Source organism: Salmo trutta, chromosome 12, assembly GCF_901001165.1.
Source record: "Salmo trutta chromosome 12, fSalTru1.1, whole genome shotgun sequence".
Taxonomy (NCBI): Eukaryota; Metazoa; Chordata; class Actinopteri; order Salmoniformes; family Salmonidae; genus Salmo; species Salmo trutta.
In genome coordinates, this window is record NC_042968.1 from 93045578 (window position 1) to 93060421 (window position 14844).

General features: G+C 43.7%; 1 protein-coding gene across 1 annotated transcript in view; it reads left to right on the forward strand.

The window, feature by feature from the left end:
• ltn1 (listerin E3 ubiquitin protein ligase 1) overlaps positions 1-14844 on the forward strand; it is a 100061-nt gene that overhangs the window by 43250 nt on the left and 41967 nt on the right. Inside the window, exons 18-21 of the mRNA XM_029766749.1 lie at positions 3332-3485; positions 14019-14169; positions 14384-14627; positions 14670-14680. Coding sequence (XP_029622609.1) covers positions 3332-3485; positions 14019-14169; positions 14384-14627; positions 14670-14680 — 560 coding nt within the window. The remainder of the gene's footprint in view (positions 1-3331; positions 3486-14018; positions 14170-14383; positions 14628-14669; positions 14681-14844) is intronic.

Here is a 14844-nt window from a genome sequence, read left to right on the forward strand (position 1 = left end):
TAAACTTTAAATATGCTTTTCTGTTTTCTTTTAAATTACATTTTCTTATTTCCGCAATGTTTCTTTAGACCTACCGACTTCTTTGTAATGGACTTGAACTAGTCTTTTTAGTTTTTATTTTTACTTTTAGTCTAAAGCAGCGTTTCCTGTTTGTTTTTACTTTTAGTCTAAAGCAGCGTTTCCTGTTTGTTTTTACTTGGAGTCTAAAGCAGCGTTTCCTGTTTGTTTTTACTTGGAGTCTAAAGCAGCGTTTCCTGTTTGTTTTTACTTGGAGTCTAAAGCAGCGTTTCCTGTTTGTTTTTACTTGGAGTCTAAAGCAGCGTTTCCTGTTTGTTTTTACTTGGAGTCTAAAGCAGCGTTTCCTGTTTGTTTTTACTTGGAGTCTAAAGCAGCGTTTCCTGTTTGTTTTTACTTTTAGTCCAAAGCAGTGTTTCCTGTTTGAAATGATGAGCGTTTTTTTTCATCACCTTTTCCTCTTGTGTATTAAAATACGTTTCATTCAAATCATATGGATTGGTTTCAATACTTCAAAACCAAATGGTAGGTCCAGATAGTCACAAAAATACATGGGTGTAGGTTAAATTGTGATTTTAATAAATGGAGTGAATTTGGTGCAGCTATTTTTTTTTTTTTTTACCCTTTGAGCAAGGACCGTTTTTTGTTTTTTTTTAGCAGAGTGGTTGGAAAGGACTTGGAGTACCGGAGAGCGAGATTTCCAACTGCTCAACTCCACTTTAATACTCTGGTATTAACGCAGCTGCAGGGAACAGAACAACATATTCTTTAACAGTGCAGAGGTAAAGATGGCTGTAGTAGATGGCTTTGTCAAGGTAACTGCTGTTTGACTTGACATGAAACTTGAGTTTTTATCCCGGTGCTGTGCTAGTGAATGTTCAGTCCCTCTATTGACTGAGGGGAATGTTCAGTCCCTCTATTGACTGAGGGGAATGTTCAGTCCCTCTATTGACTGAGGGGAATGTTCAGTCCCTCTATTGACTGAGGGGAATGTTCAGTCCCTCTATTGACTGAGGGGAATGTTCAGTCCCTCTATTGACTGAGGGGAATGTTCAGTCCTCTATTGACTGAGGGGAATGTTCAGTCCTCTATTGACTGAGGGGAATGTTCAGTCCCTCTATTGACTGAGGGGAATGTTCAGTCCTCTATTGACTGAGGGGAATGTTCAGTCCTCTATTGACTGAGGGGAATGTTCAGTCCTCTATTGACTGAGGGGAATGTTCAGTCCCTCTATTGACTGAGGGGAATGTTCAGTCCTCTATTGACTGAGGGGAATGTTCAGTCCTCTATTGACTGAGGGGAATGTTCAGTCCTCTATTGACTGAGGGGAATGTTCAGTCCTCTATTGACTGAGGGGAATGTTCAGTCCCTCTATTGACTGAGGGGAATGTTCAGTCCTCTATTGACTGAGGGGAATGTTCAGTCCTCTATTGACTGAGGGGAATGTTCAGTCCCTCTATTGACTGAGGGGAATGTTCAGTCCCTCTATTGACTGAGGGGAATGTTCAGTCCCTCTATTGACTGAGGGGAATGTTCAGTCCCTCTATTGACTGAGGGGAATGTTCAGTCCCTCTATTGACTGAGGGGAATGTTCAGTCCCTCTATTGACTGAGGGGAATGTTCAGTCCCTCTATTGACTGAGGGGAATGTTCAGTCCCTCTATTGACTGAGGGGAATGTTCAGTCCCTCTATTGACTGAGGGGAATGTTCAGTCCCTCTATTGACTGAGGGGAATGTTCAGTCCCTCTATTGACTGAGGGGAATGTTCAGTCCCTCTATTGACTGAGGGGAATGTTCAGTCCCTCTATTGACTGAGGGGAATGTTCAGTCCCTCTATTGACTGAGGGGAATGTTCAGTCCCTCTATTGACTGAGGGGAATGTTCAGTCCTCTATTGACTGAGGGGAATGTTCAGTCCTCTATTGACTGAGGGGAATGTTCAGTCCTCTATTGACTGAGGGGAATGTTCAGTCCTCTATTGACTGAGGGGAATGTTCAGTCCTCTTTGACTGAGGGGAATGTTCAGTCCTCTATTGACTGAGGGGAATGTTCAGTCCTCTATTGACTGAGGGGAATGTTCAGTCCTCTATTGACTGAGGGGAATGTTCAGTCCCTCTATTGACTGAGGGGAATGTTCAGTCCTCTATTGACTGAGGGGAATGTTCAGTCCTCTATTGACTGAGGGGAATGTTCAGTCCCTCTATTGACTGAGGGGAATGTTCAGTCCCTCTATTGACTGAGGGGAATGTTCAGTCCCTCTATTGACTGAGGGGAATGTTCAGTCCCTCTATTGACTGAGGGGAATGTTCAGTCCCTCTATTGACTGAGGGGAATGTTCAGTCCCTCTATTGACTGAGGGGAATGTTCAGTCCCTCTATTGACTGAGGGGAATGTTCAGTCCCTCTATTGACTGAGAGGAATGTTCAGTCCCTCTATTGACTGAGGGGAATGTTCAGTCCCTCTATTGACTGAGGGGAATGTTCAGTCCCTCTATTGACTGAGGGGAATGTTCAGTCCCTCTATTGACTGAGGGGAATGTTCAGTCCCTCTATTGACTGAGGGGAATGTTCAGTCCCTCTATTGACTGAGGGGAATGTTCAGTCCTCTATTGACTGAGGGGAATGTTCAGTCCTCTATTGACTGAGGGGAATGTTCAGTCCTCTATTGACTGAGGGGAATGTTCAGTCCTCTATTGACTGAGGGGAATGTTCAGTCCCTCTATTGACTGAGGGGAATGTTCAGTCCCTCTATTGACTGAGGGGAATGTTCAGTCCCTCTATTGACTGAGGGGAATGTTCAGTCCCTCTATTGACTGAGGGGAATGTTCAGTCCCTCTATTGACTGAGGGGAATGTTCAGTCCCTCTATTGACTGAGGGGAATGTTCAGTCCCTCTATTGACTGAGGGGAATGTTCAGTCCCTCTATTGACTGAGGGGAATGTTCAGTCCCTCTATTGACTGAGGGGAATGTTCAGTCCCTCTATTGACTGAGGGGAATGTTCAGTCCCTCTATTGACTGAGGGGAATGTTCAGTCCCTCTATTGACTGAGGGGAATGTTCAGTCCCTCTATTGACTGAGGGGAATGTTCAGTCCCTCTATTGACTTCAGTCTAAAGTTATTTAATTGTGTATATTTAGTAAATGAGCTTAACTTTTATAAAATGTAACCCCCCCATCACTTTGCCATACCCTGAGTTTAGCTGAAATGACGCTCTGCACCTCTCAGGTACATGCATACACCTTAGATACACACTGCGGTTACATGTACACACACACACACACACACACACGTACAGCTCTGTCTCTCTCCCTTCCCAGACTCCCTGCTGAAGAAGCTGAGTCAGGTATGTCATGCCGGTGTCCTCTCATTGGTCCATCACTCGGGGTCAGAGGTGAAGGAGGGCAGCTTCCTATACAGCGCTGCATTCTGGGTCAAAACCCAGCTACTCACCTCCCCCCTGGGAGTCAAAAGGTAAACAAAGTTTTATTTTTTTTAATCTATGTGGTTCAACTTATGTTTTTCTATGTGCTTCTAGATGTTGGTCTGATGTTCCACATGTTCTATCAGTCTGTAGGTGTTGGTTCTAGGTCTGTTCTGTGTGTTCTATCAGTCTGTAGGTGTTGGTTCTAGGTCTGATGTTCCACATGTTCTATCAGTCTGTAGGTGTTGGTTCTAGGTCTGTTCTTTGTGTTGTTCTATCAGTCTGTAGATGTTGGTTCTAGGTCTGTTCTGTGTGTTCTATCAGTCTGTAGGTGTTGGTTCTAGGTCTGTTCTGTGTGTTGTTCTATCAGTCTGTAGGTGTTGGTTCTAGGTCTGTTCTGTGTGTTCTATCAGTCTGCAGGTGTTGGTTCTAGGTCTGTTCTGTGTGTTCTATCAGTCTGTAGATGTTGGTTCTAGGTCTGTTCTGTGTGTTCTATCAGTCTGCAGGTGTTGGTTCTAGGTCTGTTCTGTGTGTTCTATCAGTCTGTAGATGTTGGTTCTAGGTCTGTTCTATGTGTTGTTCTATCAGTCTGTAGGTGTTGGTTCTAGGTCTGTTCTGTGTGTTCTATCAGTCTGCAGGTGTTGGTTCTAGGTCTGTTCTGTGTGTTCTATCAGTCTGTAGATGTTGGTTCTAGGTCTGTTCTGTGTGTTCTATCAGTCTGCAGGTGTTGGTTCTAGGTCTGTTCTGTGTGTTCTATCAGTCTGTAGATGTTGGTTCTAGGTCTGTTCTGTGTGTTGTTCTATCAGTCTGTAGGTGTTGGTTCTAGGTCTGTTCTGTGTGTTCTATCAGTCTGCAGGTGTTGGTTCTAGGTCTGTTCTGTGTGTTCTATCAGTCTGTAGGTGTTGGTTCTAGGTCTGTTCTGTGTGTTGTTCTATCAGTCTGTAGGTGTTGGTTCTAGGTCTGTTCTGTGTGTTGTTCTATCAGTCTGTAGGTGTTGGTTCTAGGTCTGTTCTGTGTGTTCTATCAGTCTGCAGGTGTTGGTTCTAGGTCTGTTCTGTGTGTTCTATCAGTCTGTAGATGTTGGTTCTAGGTCTGTTCTGTGTGTTCTATCAGTCTGCAGGTGTTGGTTCTAGGTCTGTTCTGTGTGTTCTATCAGTCTGTAGATGTTGGTTCTAGGTCTGTTCTATGTGTTGTTCTATCAGTCTGTAGGTGTTGGTTCTAGGTCTGTTCTGTGTGTTCTATCAGTCTGCAGGTGTTGGTTCTAGGTCTGTTCTGTGTGTTCTATCAGTCTGTAGATGTTGGTTCTAGGTCTGTTCTGTGTGTTCTATCAGTCTGCAGGTGTTGGTTCTAGGTCTGTTCTGTGTGTTCTATCAGTCTGTAGATGTTGGTTCTAGGTCTGTTCTGTGTGTTGTTCTATCAGTCTGTAGGTGTTGGTTCTAGGTCTGTTCTGTGTGTTCTATCAGTCTGCAGGTGTTGGTTCTAGGTCTGATGTTCCACATGTTCTATCAGTCTGCAGGTGTTGGTTCTAGGTCTGTTCTGTGTGTTGTTCTATCAGTCTGTAGATGTTGGTTCTAGGTCTGTTCTGTGTGTTCTATCAGTCTGTAGGTGTTGGTTCTAGGTCTGTTCTGTGTGTTGTTCTATCAGTCTGTAGGTGTTGGTTCTAGGTCTGTTCTGTGTGTTCTATCAGTCTGCAGGTGTTGGTTCTAGGTCTGTTCTGTGTGTTCTATCAGTCTGTAGATGTTGGTTCTAGGTCTGTTCTGTGTGTTCTCAGTCTGCAGGTGTTGGTTCTAGGTCTGTTCTGTGTGTTCTATCAGTCTGTAGATGTTGGTTCTAGGTCTGTTCTGTGTGTTCTATCAGTCTGCAGGTGTTGGTTCTAGGTCTGTTCTGTGTGTTCTATCAGTCTGTAGGTGTTGGTTCTAGGTCTGTTCTGTGTGTTGTTCTATCAGTCTGTAGGTGTTGGTTCTAGGTCTGTTCTATGTGTTGTTCTATCAGTCTGTAGGTGTTGGTTCTAGGTCTGTTCTATGTGTTGTTCTATCAGTCTGTAGGTCTTGGTTCTAGGTCTGTTCTATGTGTTGTTCTATCAGTCTGTAGGTGTTGGTTCTAGGTCTGATGTTCCACGTGTTCTATCAGTCTGTAGGTGTTGGTTCTAGGTCTGTTCTGTGTGTTGTTCTATCAGTCTGTAGGTGTTGGTTCTAGGTCTGTTCTGTGTGTTCTATCAGTCTGTAGATGTTGGTTCTAGGTCTGTTCTATGTGTTCTATCAGTCTGTAGGTGTTGGTTCTAGGTCTGTTCTGTGTGTTCTATCAGTCTGCAGGTGTTGGTTCTAGGTCTGTTCTGTGTGTTCTATCAGTCTGTAGATGTTGGTTCTAGGTCTGTTCTATGTGTTCTATCAGTCTGTAGGTGTTGGTTCTAGGTCTGTTCTGTGTGTTCTATCAGTCTGCAGGTGTTGGTTCTAGGTCTGTTCTGTGTGTTCTATCAGTCTGTAGATGTTGGTTCTAGGTCTGTTCTGTGTGTTCTATCAGTCTGCAGGTGTTGGTTCTAGGTCTGTTCTGTGTGTTCTATCAGTCTGTAGATGTTGGTTCTAGGTCTGTTCTGTGTGTTGTTCTATCAGTCTGTAGGTGTTGGTTCTAGGTCTGTTCTGTGTGTTCTATCAGTCTGTAGGTGTTGGTTCTAGGTCTGTTCTGTGTGTTGTTCTATCAGTCTGTAGGTGTTGGTTCTAGGTCTGTTCTATGTGTTGTTCTATCAGTCTGTAGGTGTTGGTTCTAGGTCTGTTCTATGTGTTGTTCTATCAGTCTGTAGGTGTTGGTTCTAGGTCTGTTCTATGTGTTGTTCTATCAGTCTGTAGGTGTTGGTTCTAGGTCTGATGTTCCACGTGTTCTATCAGTCTGTAGGTGTTGGTTCTAGGTCTGTTCTGTGTGTTCTATCAGTCTGTAGGTGTTGGTTCTAGGTCTGATGTTCTATGTGTTCTATCAGTCTGTAGATGTTGGTTCTAGGTCTGTTCTATGTGTTGTTCGATCAGTCTGTAGGTGTTGGTTCTAGGTCTGTTCTGTGTGTTCTATCAGTCTGTAGATGTTGGTTCTAGGTCTGATGTTCCACGTGTTCTATCAGTCTGTAGGTGTTGGTTCTAGGTCTGTTCTGTGTGTTGTTCTATCAGTCTGTAGGTGTTGGTTCTAGGTCTGATGTTCTATGTGTTGTTCTATCAGTCTGTAGATGTTGGTTCTAGGTCTGTTCTGTGTGTTCTATCAGTCTGTAGATGTTGGTCTGATGTTCTGTGTGTTCTATCAGTCTGTAGGTGTTGGTTCTAGGTCTGTTCTGTGTGTTGTTCTATCAGTCTACAGGTGTTGGTTCTAGGTCTGTTCTGTGTGTTCTATCAGTCTGTAGGTGTTGGTTCTAGGTCTGTTCTGTGTGTTCTATCAGTCTTTAGGTGTTGGTTCTAGGTCTGTTCTGTGTGTTGTTCTATCAGTCTGTAGGTGTTGGTTCTAGGTCTGTTCTGTGTGTTCTATCAGTCTGCAGGTGTTGGTTCTAGGTCTGTTCTGTGTGTTCTATCAGTCTGTAGGTGTTGGTTCTAGGTCTGTTCTGTGTGTTCTATCAGTCTGCAGGTGTTGGTTCTAGGTCTGTTCTGTGTGTTCTATCAGTCTGTAGATGTTGGTTCTAGGTCTGTTCTGTGTGTTCTATCAGTCTGCAGGTGTTGGTTCTAGGTCTGTTCTGTGTGTTCTATCAGTCTGTAGATGTTGGTTCTAGGTCTGTTCTGTGTGTTGTTCTATCAGTCTGTAGGTGTTGGTTCTAGGTCTGTTCTGTGTGTTCTATCAGTCTGTAGGTGTTGGTTCTAGGTCTGTTCTGTGTGTTGTTCTATCAGTCTGTAGGTGTTGGTTCTAGGTCTGATGTTCTATGTGTTCTATCAGTCTGTAGATGTTGGTTCTAGGTCTGTTCTATGTGTTGTTCGATCAGTCTGTAGGTGTTGGTTCTAGGTCTGTTCTGTGTGTTCTATCATTCTGTAGATGTTGGTTCTAGGTCTGATGTTCCACGTGTTCTATCAGTCTGTAGGTGTTGGTTCTAGGTCTGTTCTGTGTGTTGTTCTATCAGTCTGTAGATGTTGGTTCTAGGTCTGTTCTGTGTGTTCTATCAGTCTGTAGATGTTGGTCTGATGTTCTGTGTGTTCTATCAGTCTGTAGGTGTTGGTTCTAGGTCTGTTCTGTGTGTTGTTCTATCAGTCTGTAGGTGTTGGTTCTAGGTCTGTTCTGTGTGTTCTATCAGTCTGCAGGTGTTGGTTCTAGGTCTGTTCTGTGTGTTCTATCAGTCTGTAGGTGTTGGTTCTAGGTCTGTTCTGTGTGTTCTATCAGTCTGCAGGTGTTGGTTCTAGGTCTGTTCTGTGTGTTCTATCAGTCTGTAGATGTTGGTTCTAGGTCTGTTCTATGTGTTGTTCTATCAGTCTGTAGGTGTTGGTTCTAGGTCTGTTCTGTGTGTTCTATCAGTCTGCAGGTGTTGGTTCTAGGTCTGTTCTGTGTGTTCTATCAGTCTGTAGATGTTGGTTCTAGGTCTGTTCTGTGTGTTCTATCAGTCTGCAGGTGTTGGTTCTAGGTCTGTTCTGTGTGTTCTATCAGTCTGTAGATGTTGGTTCTAGGTCTGTTCTGTGTGTTGTTCTATCAGTCTGTAGGTGTTGGTTCTAGGTCTGTTCTGTGTGTTCTATCAGTCTGTAGGTGTTGGTTCTAGGTCTGTTCTATGTGTTGTTCTATCAGTCTGTAGGTGTTGGTTCTAGGTCTGTTCTATGTGTTGTTCTATCAGTCTGTAGGTGTTGGTTCTAGGTCTGTTCTATGTGTTGTTCTATCAGTCTGTAGGTGTTGGTTCTAGGTCTGTTCTATGTGTTGTTCTATCAGTCTGTAGGTGTTGGTTCTAGGTCTGATGTTCCACGTGTTCTATCAGTCTGTAGGTGTTGGTTCTAGGTCTGTTCTGTGTGTTCTATCAGTCTGTAGATGTTGGTTCTAGGTCTGTTCTGTGTGTTCTATCAGTCTGCAGGTGTTGGTTCTAGGTCTGTTCTGTGTGTTCTATCAGTCTGTAGATGTTGGTTCTAGGTCTGTTCTATGTGTTGTTCTATCAGTCTGTAGGTGTTGGTTCTAGGTCTGTTCTGTGTGTTCTATCAGTCTGCAGGTGTTGGTTCTAGGTCTGTTCTGTGTGTTCTATCAGTCTGTAGATGTTGGTTCTAGGTCTGTTCTGTGTGTTCTATCAGTCTGCAGGTGTTGGTTCTAGGTCTGTTCTGTGTGTTCTATCAGTCTGTAGATGTTGGTTCTAGGTCTGTTCTGTGTGTTGTTCTATCAGTCTGTAGGTGTTGGTTCTAGGTCTGTTCTGTGTGTTCTATCAGTCTGTAGGTGTTGGTTCTAGGTCTGTTCTGTGTGTTGTTCTATCAGTCTGTAGGTGTTGGTTCTAGGTCTGTTCTATGTGTTGTTCTATCAGTCTGTAGGTGTTGGTTCTAGGTCTGTTCTATGTGTTGTTCTATCAGTCTGTAGGTGTTGGTTCTAGGTCTGTTCTATGTGTTGTTCTATCAGTCTGTAGGTGTTGGTTCTAGGTCTGATGTTCCACGTGTTCTATCAGTCTGTAGGTGTTGGTTCTAGGTCTGATGTTCCACGTGTTCTATCAGTCTGTAGGTGTTGGTTCTAGGTCTGTTCTATGTGTTGTTCTATCAGTCTGTAGGTGTTGGTTCTAGGTCTGTTCTATGTGTTGTTCTATCAGTCTGTAGGTCTTGGTTCTAGGTCTGTTCTATGTGTTGTTCTATCAGTCTGTAGGTGTTGGTTCTAGGTCTGATGTTCCACGTGTTCTATCAGTCTGTAGGTGTTGGTTCTAGGTCTGTTCTGTGTGTTCTATCAGTCTGTAGGTGTTGGTTCTAGGTCTGTTCTATGTGTTGTTCTATCAGTCTGTAGGTGTTGGTTCTAGGTCTGTTCTGTGTGTTCTATCAGTCTGTAGATGTTGGTTCTAGGTCTGTTCTATGTGTTCTATCAGTCTGTAGGTGTTGGTTCTAGGTCTGTTCTGTGTGTTCTATCAGTCTGCAGGTGTTGGTTCTAGGTCTGTTCTATGTGTTGTTCTATCAGTCTGTAGGTGTTGGTTCTAGGTCTGATGTTCCACGTGTTCTATCAGTCTGTAGGTGTTGGTTCTAGGTCTGTTCTGTGTGTTCTATCAGTCTGTAGATGTTGGTTCTAGGTCTGTTCTGTGTGTTCTATCAGTCTGCAGGTGTTGGTTCTAGGTCTGTTCTGTGTGTTCTATCAGTCTGTAGATGTTGGTTCTAGGTCTGTTCTATGTGTTGTTCTATCAGTCTGTAGGTGTTGGTTCTAGGTCTGTTCTGTGTGTTCTATCAGTCTGCAGGTGTTGGTTCTAGGTCTGTTCTGTGTGTTCTATCAGTCTGTAGATGTTGGTTCTAGGTCTGTTCTGTGTGTTCTATCAGTCTGCAGGTGTTGGTTCTAGGTCTGTTCTGTGTGTTCTATCAGTCTGTAGATGTTGGTTCTAGGTCTGTTCTGTGTGTTGTTCTATCAGTCTGTAGGTGTTGGTTCTAGGTCTGTTCTGTGTGTTCTATCAGTCTGTAGGTGTTGGTTCTAGGTCTGTTCTATGTGTTGTTCTATCAGTCTGTAGGTGTTGGTTCTAGGTCTGTTCTATGTGTTGTTCTATCAGTCTGTAGGTGTTGGTTCTAGGTCTGATGTTCCACGTGTTCTATCAGTCTGTAGGTGTTGGTTCTAGGTCTGATGTTCCACGTGTTCTATCAGTCTGTAGGTGTTGGTTCTAGGTCTGTTCTATGTGTTGTTCTATCAGTCTGTAGGTGTTGGTTCTAGGTCTGTTCTATGTGTTGTTCTATCAGTCTGTAGGTCTTGGTTCTAGGTCTGTTCTATGTGTTGTTCTATCAGTCTGTAGGTGTTGGTTCTAGGTCTGATGTTCCACGTGTTCTATCAGTCTGTAGGTGTTGGTTCTAGGTCTGTTCTGTGTGTTCTATCAGTCTGTAGGTGTTGGTTCTAGGTCTGTTCTATGTGTTGTTCTATCAGTCTGTAGGTGTTGGTTCTAGGTCTGTTCTGTGTGTTCTATCAGTCTGTAGGTGTTGGTTCTAGGTCTGTTCTGTGTGTTCTATCAGTCTGCAGGTGTTGGTTCTAGGTCTGTTCTGTGTGTTCTATCAGTCTGTAGATGTTGGTTCTAGGTCTGTTCTGTGTGTTCTATCAGTCTGCAGGTGTTGGTTCTAGGTCTGTTCTGTGTGTTCTATCAGTCTGTAGATGTTGGTTCTAGGTCTGTTCTGTGTGTTGTTCTATCAGTCTGTAGGTGTTGGTTCTAGGTCTGTTCTGTGTGTTCTATCAGTCTGTAGGTGTTGGTTCTAGGTCTGTTCTGTGTGTTTTTCTATCAGTCTGTAGGTGTTGGTTCTAGGTCTGTTCTATGTGTTGTTCTATCAGTCTGTAGGTGTTGGTTCTAGGTCTGTTCTATGTGTTGTTCTATCAGTCTGTAGGTGTTGGTTCTAGGTCTGTTCTATGTGTTGTTCTATCAGTCTGTAGGTGTTGGTTCTAGGTCTGATGTTCCACGTGTTCTATCAGTCTGTAGGTGTTGGTTCTAGGTCTGTTCTGTGTGTTCTATCAGTCTGTAGGTGTTGGTTCTAGGTCTGATATTCTATGTGTTCTATCAGTCTGTAGATGTTGGTTCTAGGTCTGTTCTATGTGTTGTTCGATCAGTCTGTAGGTGTTGGTTCTAGGTCTGTTCTGTGTGTTCTATCAGTCTGTAGATGTTGGTTCTAGGTCTGATGTTCCACGTGTTCTATCAGTCTGTAGGTGTTGGTTCTAGGTCTGTTCTGTGTGTTGTTCTATCAGTCTGTAGGTGTTGGTTCTAGGTCTGATGTTCTATGTGTTGTTCTATCAGTCTGTAGATGTTGGTTCTAGGTCTGTTCTGTGTGTTCTATCAGTCTGTAGATGTTGGTCTGATGTTCTGTGTGTTCTATCAGTCTGTAGGTGTTGGTTCTAGGTCTGTTCTGTGTGTTGTTCTATCAGTCTACAGGTGTTGGTTCTAGGTCTGTTCTGTGTGTTCTATCAGTCTGTAGGTGTTGGTTCTAGGTCTGTTCTGTGTGTTGTTCTATCAGTCTGTAGGTGTTGGTTCTAGGTCTGTTCTGTGTGTTCTATCAGTCTGCAGGTGTTGGTTCTAGGTCTGTTCTGTGTGTTCTATCAGTCTGTAGGTGTTGGTTCTAGGTCTGTTCTATGTGTTGTTCTATCAGTCTGTAGGTGTTGGTTCTAGGTCTGTTCTGTGTGTTCTATCAGTCTGTAGATGTTGGTTCTAGGTCTGTTCTATGTGTTGTTCTATCAGTCTGTAGGTGTTGGTTCTAGGTCTGTTCTGTGTGTTCTATCAGTCTGCAGGTGTTGGTTCTAGGTCTGTTCTGTGTGTTCTATCAGTCTGTAGATGTTGGTTCTAGGTCTGTTCTGTGTGTTCTATCAGTCTGCAGGTGTTGGTTCTAGGTCTGTTCTGTGTGTTCTATCAGTCTGTAGATGTTGGTTCTAGGTCTGTTCTGTGTGTTGTTCTATCAGTCTGTAGGTGTTGGTTCTAGGTCTGTTCTGTGTGTTCTATCAGTCTGTAGGTGTTGGTTCTAGGTCTGTTCTGTGTGTTGTTCTATCAGTCTGTAGGTGTTGGTTCTAGGTCTGTTCTGTGTGTTCTATCAGTCTGTAGGTGTTGGTTCTAGGTCTGTTCTATGTGTTGTTCTATCAGTCTGTAGGTGTTGGTTCTAGGTCTGTTCTATGTGTTGTTCTATCAGTCTGTAGGTGTTGGTTCTAGGTCTGTTCTATGTGTTGTTCTATCAGTCTGTAGGTGTTGGTTCTAGGTCTGATGTTCCACGTGTTCTATCAGTCTGTAGGTGTTGGTTCTAGGTCTGATGTTCTATGTGTTCTATCAGTCTGTAGATGTTGGTTCTAGGTCTGTTCTATGTGTTGTTCGATCAGTCTGTAGGTGTTGGTTCTAGGTCTGTTCTGTGTGTTCTATCAGTCTGTAGATGTTGGTTCTAGGTCTGATGTTCCACGTGTTCTATCAGTCTGTAGGTGTTGGTTCTAGGTCTGTTCTGTGTGTTGTTCTATCAGTCTGTAGGTGTTGGTTCTAGGTCTGATGTTCTATGTGTTGTTCTATCAGTCTGTAGATGTTGGTTCTAGGTCTGTTCTGTGTGTTCTATCAGTCTGTAGATGTTGGTCTGATGTTCTGTGTGTTCTATCAGTCTGTAGGTGTTGGTTCTAGGTCTGTTCTGTGTGTTGTTCTATCAGTCTACAGGTGTTGGTTCTAGGTCTGTTCTGTGTGTTCTATCAGTCTGTAGGTGTTGGTTCTAGGTCTGTTCTGTGTGTTGTTCTATCAGTCTGTAGGTGTTGGTTCTAGGTCTGTTCTGTGTGTTCTATCAGTCTGCAGGTGTTGGTTCTAGGTCTGTTCTGTGTGTTCTATCAGTCTGTAGGTGTTGGTTCTAGGTCTGTTCTATGTGTTGTTCTATCAGTCTGTAGGTGTTGGTTCTAGGTCTGTTCTGTGTGTTCTATCAGTCTGTAGATGTTGGTTCTAGGTCTGTTCTATGTGTTGTTCTATCAGTCTGTAGGTGTTGGTTCTAGGTCTGTTCTGTGTGTTCTATCAGTCTGCAGGTGTTGGTTCTAGGTCTGTTCTGTGTGTTCTATCAGTCTGTAGATGTTGGTTCTAGGTCTGTTCTGTGTGTTCTATCAGTCTGCAGGTGTTGGTTCTAGGTCTGTTCTGTGTGTTCTATCAGTCTGTAGATGTTGGTTCTAGGTCTGTTCTGTGTGTTGTTCTATCAGTCTGTAGGTGTTGGTTCTAGGTCTGTTCTGTGTGTTCTATCAGTCTGTAGGTGTTGGTTCTAGGTCTGTTCTGTGTGTTGTTCTATCAGTCTGTAGGTGTTGGTTCTAGGTCTGTTCTGTGTGTTCTATCAGTCTGTAGGTGTTGGTTCTAGGTCTGTTCTATGTGTTGTTCTATCAGTCTGTAGGTGTTGGTTCTAGGTCTGTTCTGTGTGTTCTATCAGTCTGTAGGTGTTGGTTCTAGGTCTGTTCTATGTGTTGTTCTATCAGTCTGTAGGTGTTGGTTCTAGGTCTGTTCTATGTGTTGTTCTATCAGTCTGTAGGTGTTGGTTCTAGGTCTGTTCTATGTGTTGTTCTATCAGTCTGTAGGTGTTGGTTCTAGGTCTGATGTTCCACGTGTTCTATCAGTCTGTAGGTGTTGGTTCTAGGTCTGATGTTCTATGTGTTCTATCAGTCTGTAGATGTTGGTTCTAGGTCTGTTCTATGTGTTGTTCGATCAGTCTGTAGGTGTTGGTTCTAGGTCTGTTCTGTGTGTTCTATCAGTCTGTAGATGTTGGTTCTAGGTCTGATGTTCCACGTGTTCTATCAGTCTGTAGGTGTTGGTTCTAGGTCTGTTCTGTGTGTTGTTCTATCAGTCTGTAGGTGTTGGTTCTAGGTCTGATGTTCTATGTGTTGTTCTATCAGTCTGTAGATGTTGGTTCTAGGTCTGTTCTGTGTGTTCTATCAGTCAGTAGATGTTGGTCTGATGTTCTGTGTGTTCTATCAGTCTGTAGGTGTTGGTTCTAGGTCTGTTCTGTGTGTTGTTCTATCAGTCTACAGGTGTTGGTTCTAGCAGTCCAGAGGCTAGCTGACACACTAAGATCTGTTGGTCAGCGAGGCTCCCTTCTCCTCTCCCAGTTCCTCTCTTTCCTGACTCCCAGCCAATCAGAGTGGAGCAAGATCAGACAGGCCCTGCCCCCTCAGGTACGACCAGCCAATCACATTCCTAGATGTAACACAAACAAACTGACTCATTATGTTCTTCACTGTAGACTACTATTAGTGGAATCTTCTGTCATCCTGATTGGAACAAAATGATTAGAACAAAACCTTAAACGCTTGTTACTTCCTAATTCGCTTTCCTGGTCCTTCTCATATGTTGTCCCCTTATCCCCCCCCCCCCTTCCTCTCGTCTCAGTGGGTGAGGTCTCCCCTCCTGTCTGGACGTCTGAGGATGGTCTGTGGCTACCCCTGTATGGAGGTCTGGAAGATCAGAGGCTCTAGCAGACTGCCTGCCCACCTGTGTGTGTGTGCCCTGCTGTCCAGAGTGGTCTATAACACAGATATTACCGCTAATACTGATACTGCTGTTGCTACGGCTGCAGTGTGTTCAGATGACCAGGAGGGGGCAGGAGACTACATGAAAGACTTCAAACACACAGGTGAGAGTTGAAATTCAGTTCAGTTATTTTCTGTCATTTCAGTTGCCTTTTTTGTTCTTTTCAATTCAGAACATTTTTAGAACAACTCATTTTAATTTCAATATCGTTCAGTTAGACGACTGGGAAAAAGGTTAACTTGTTGAAAACTGGAGAAACAACTCTCTCTGTCTCTCTCTCTCTCTGTCTCTCTCTCTCTCTGTCTCTCTCTCTCTCTCCC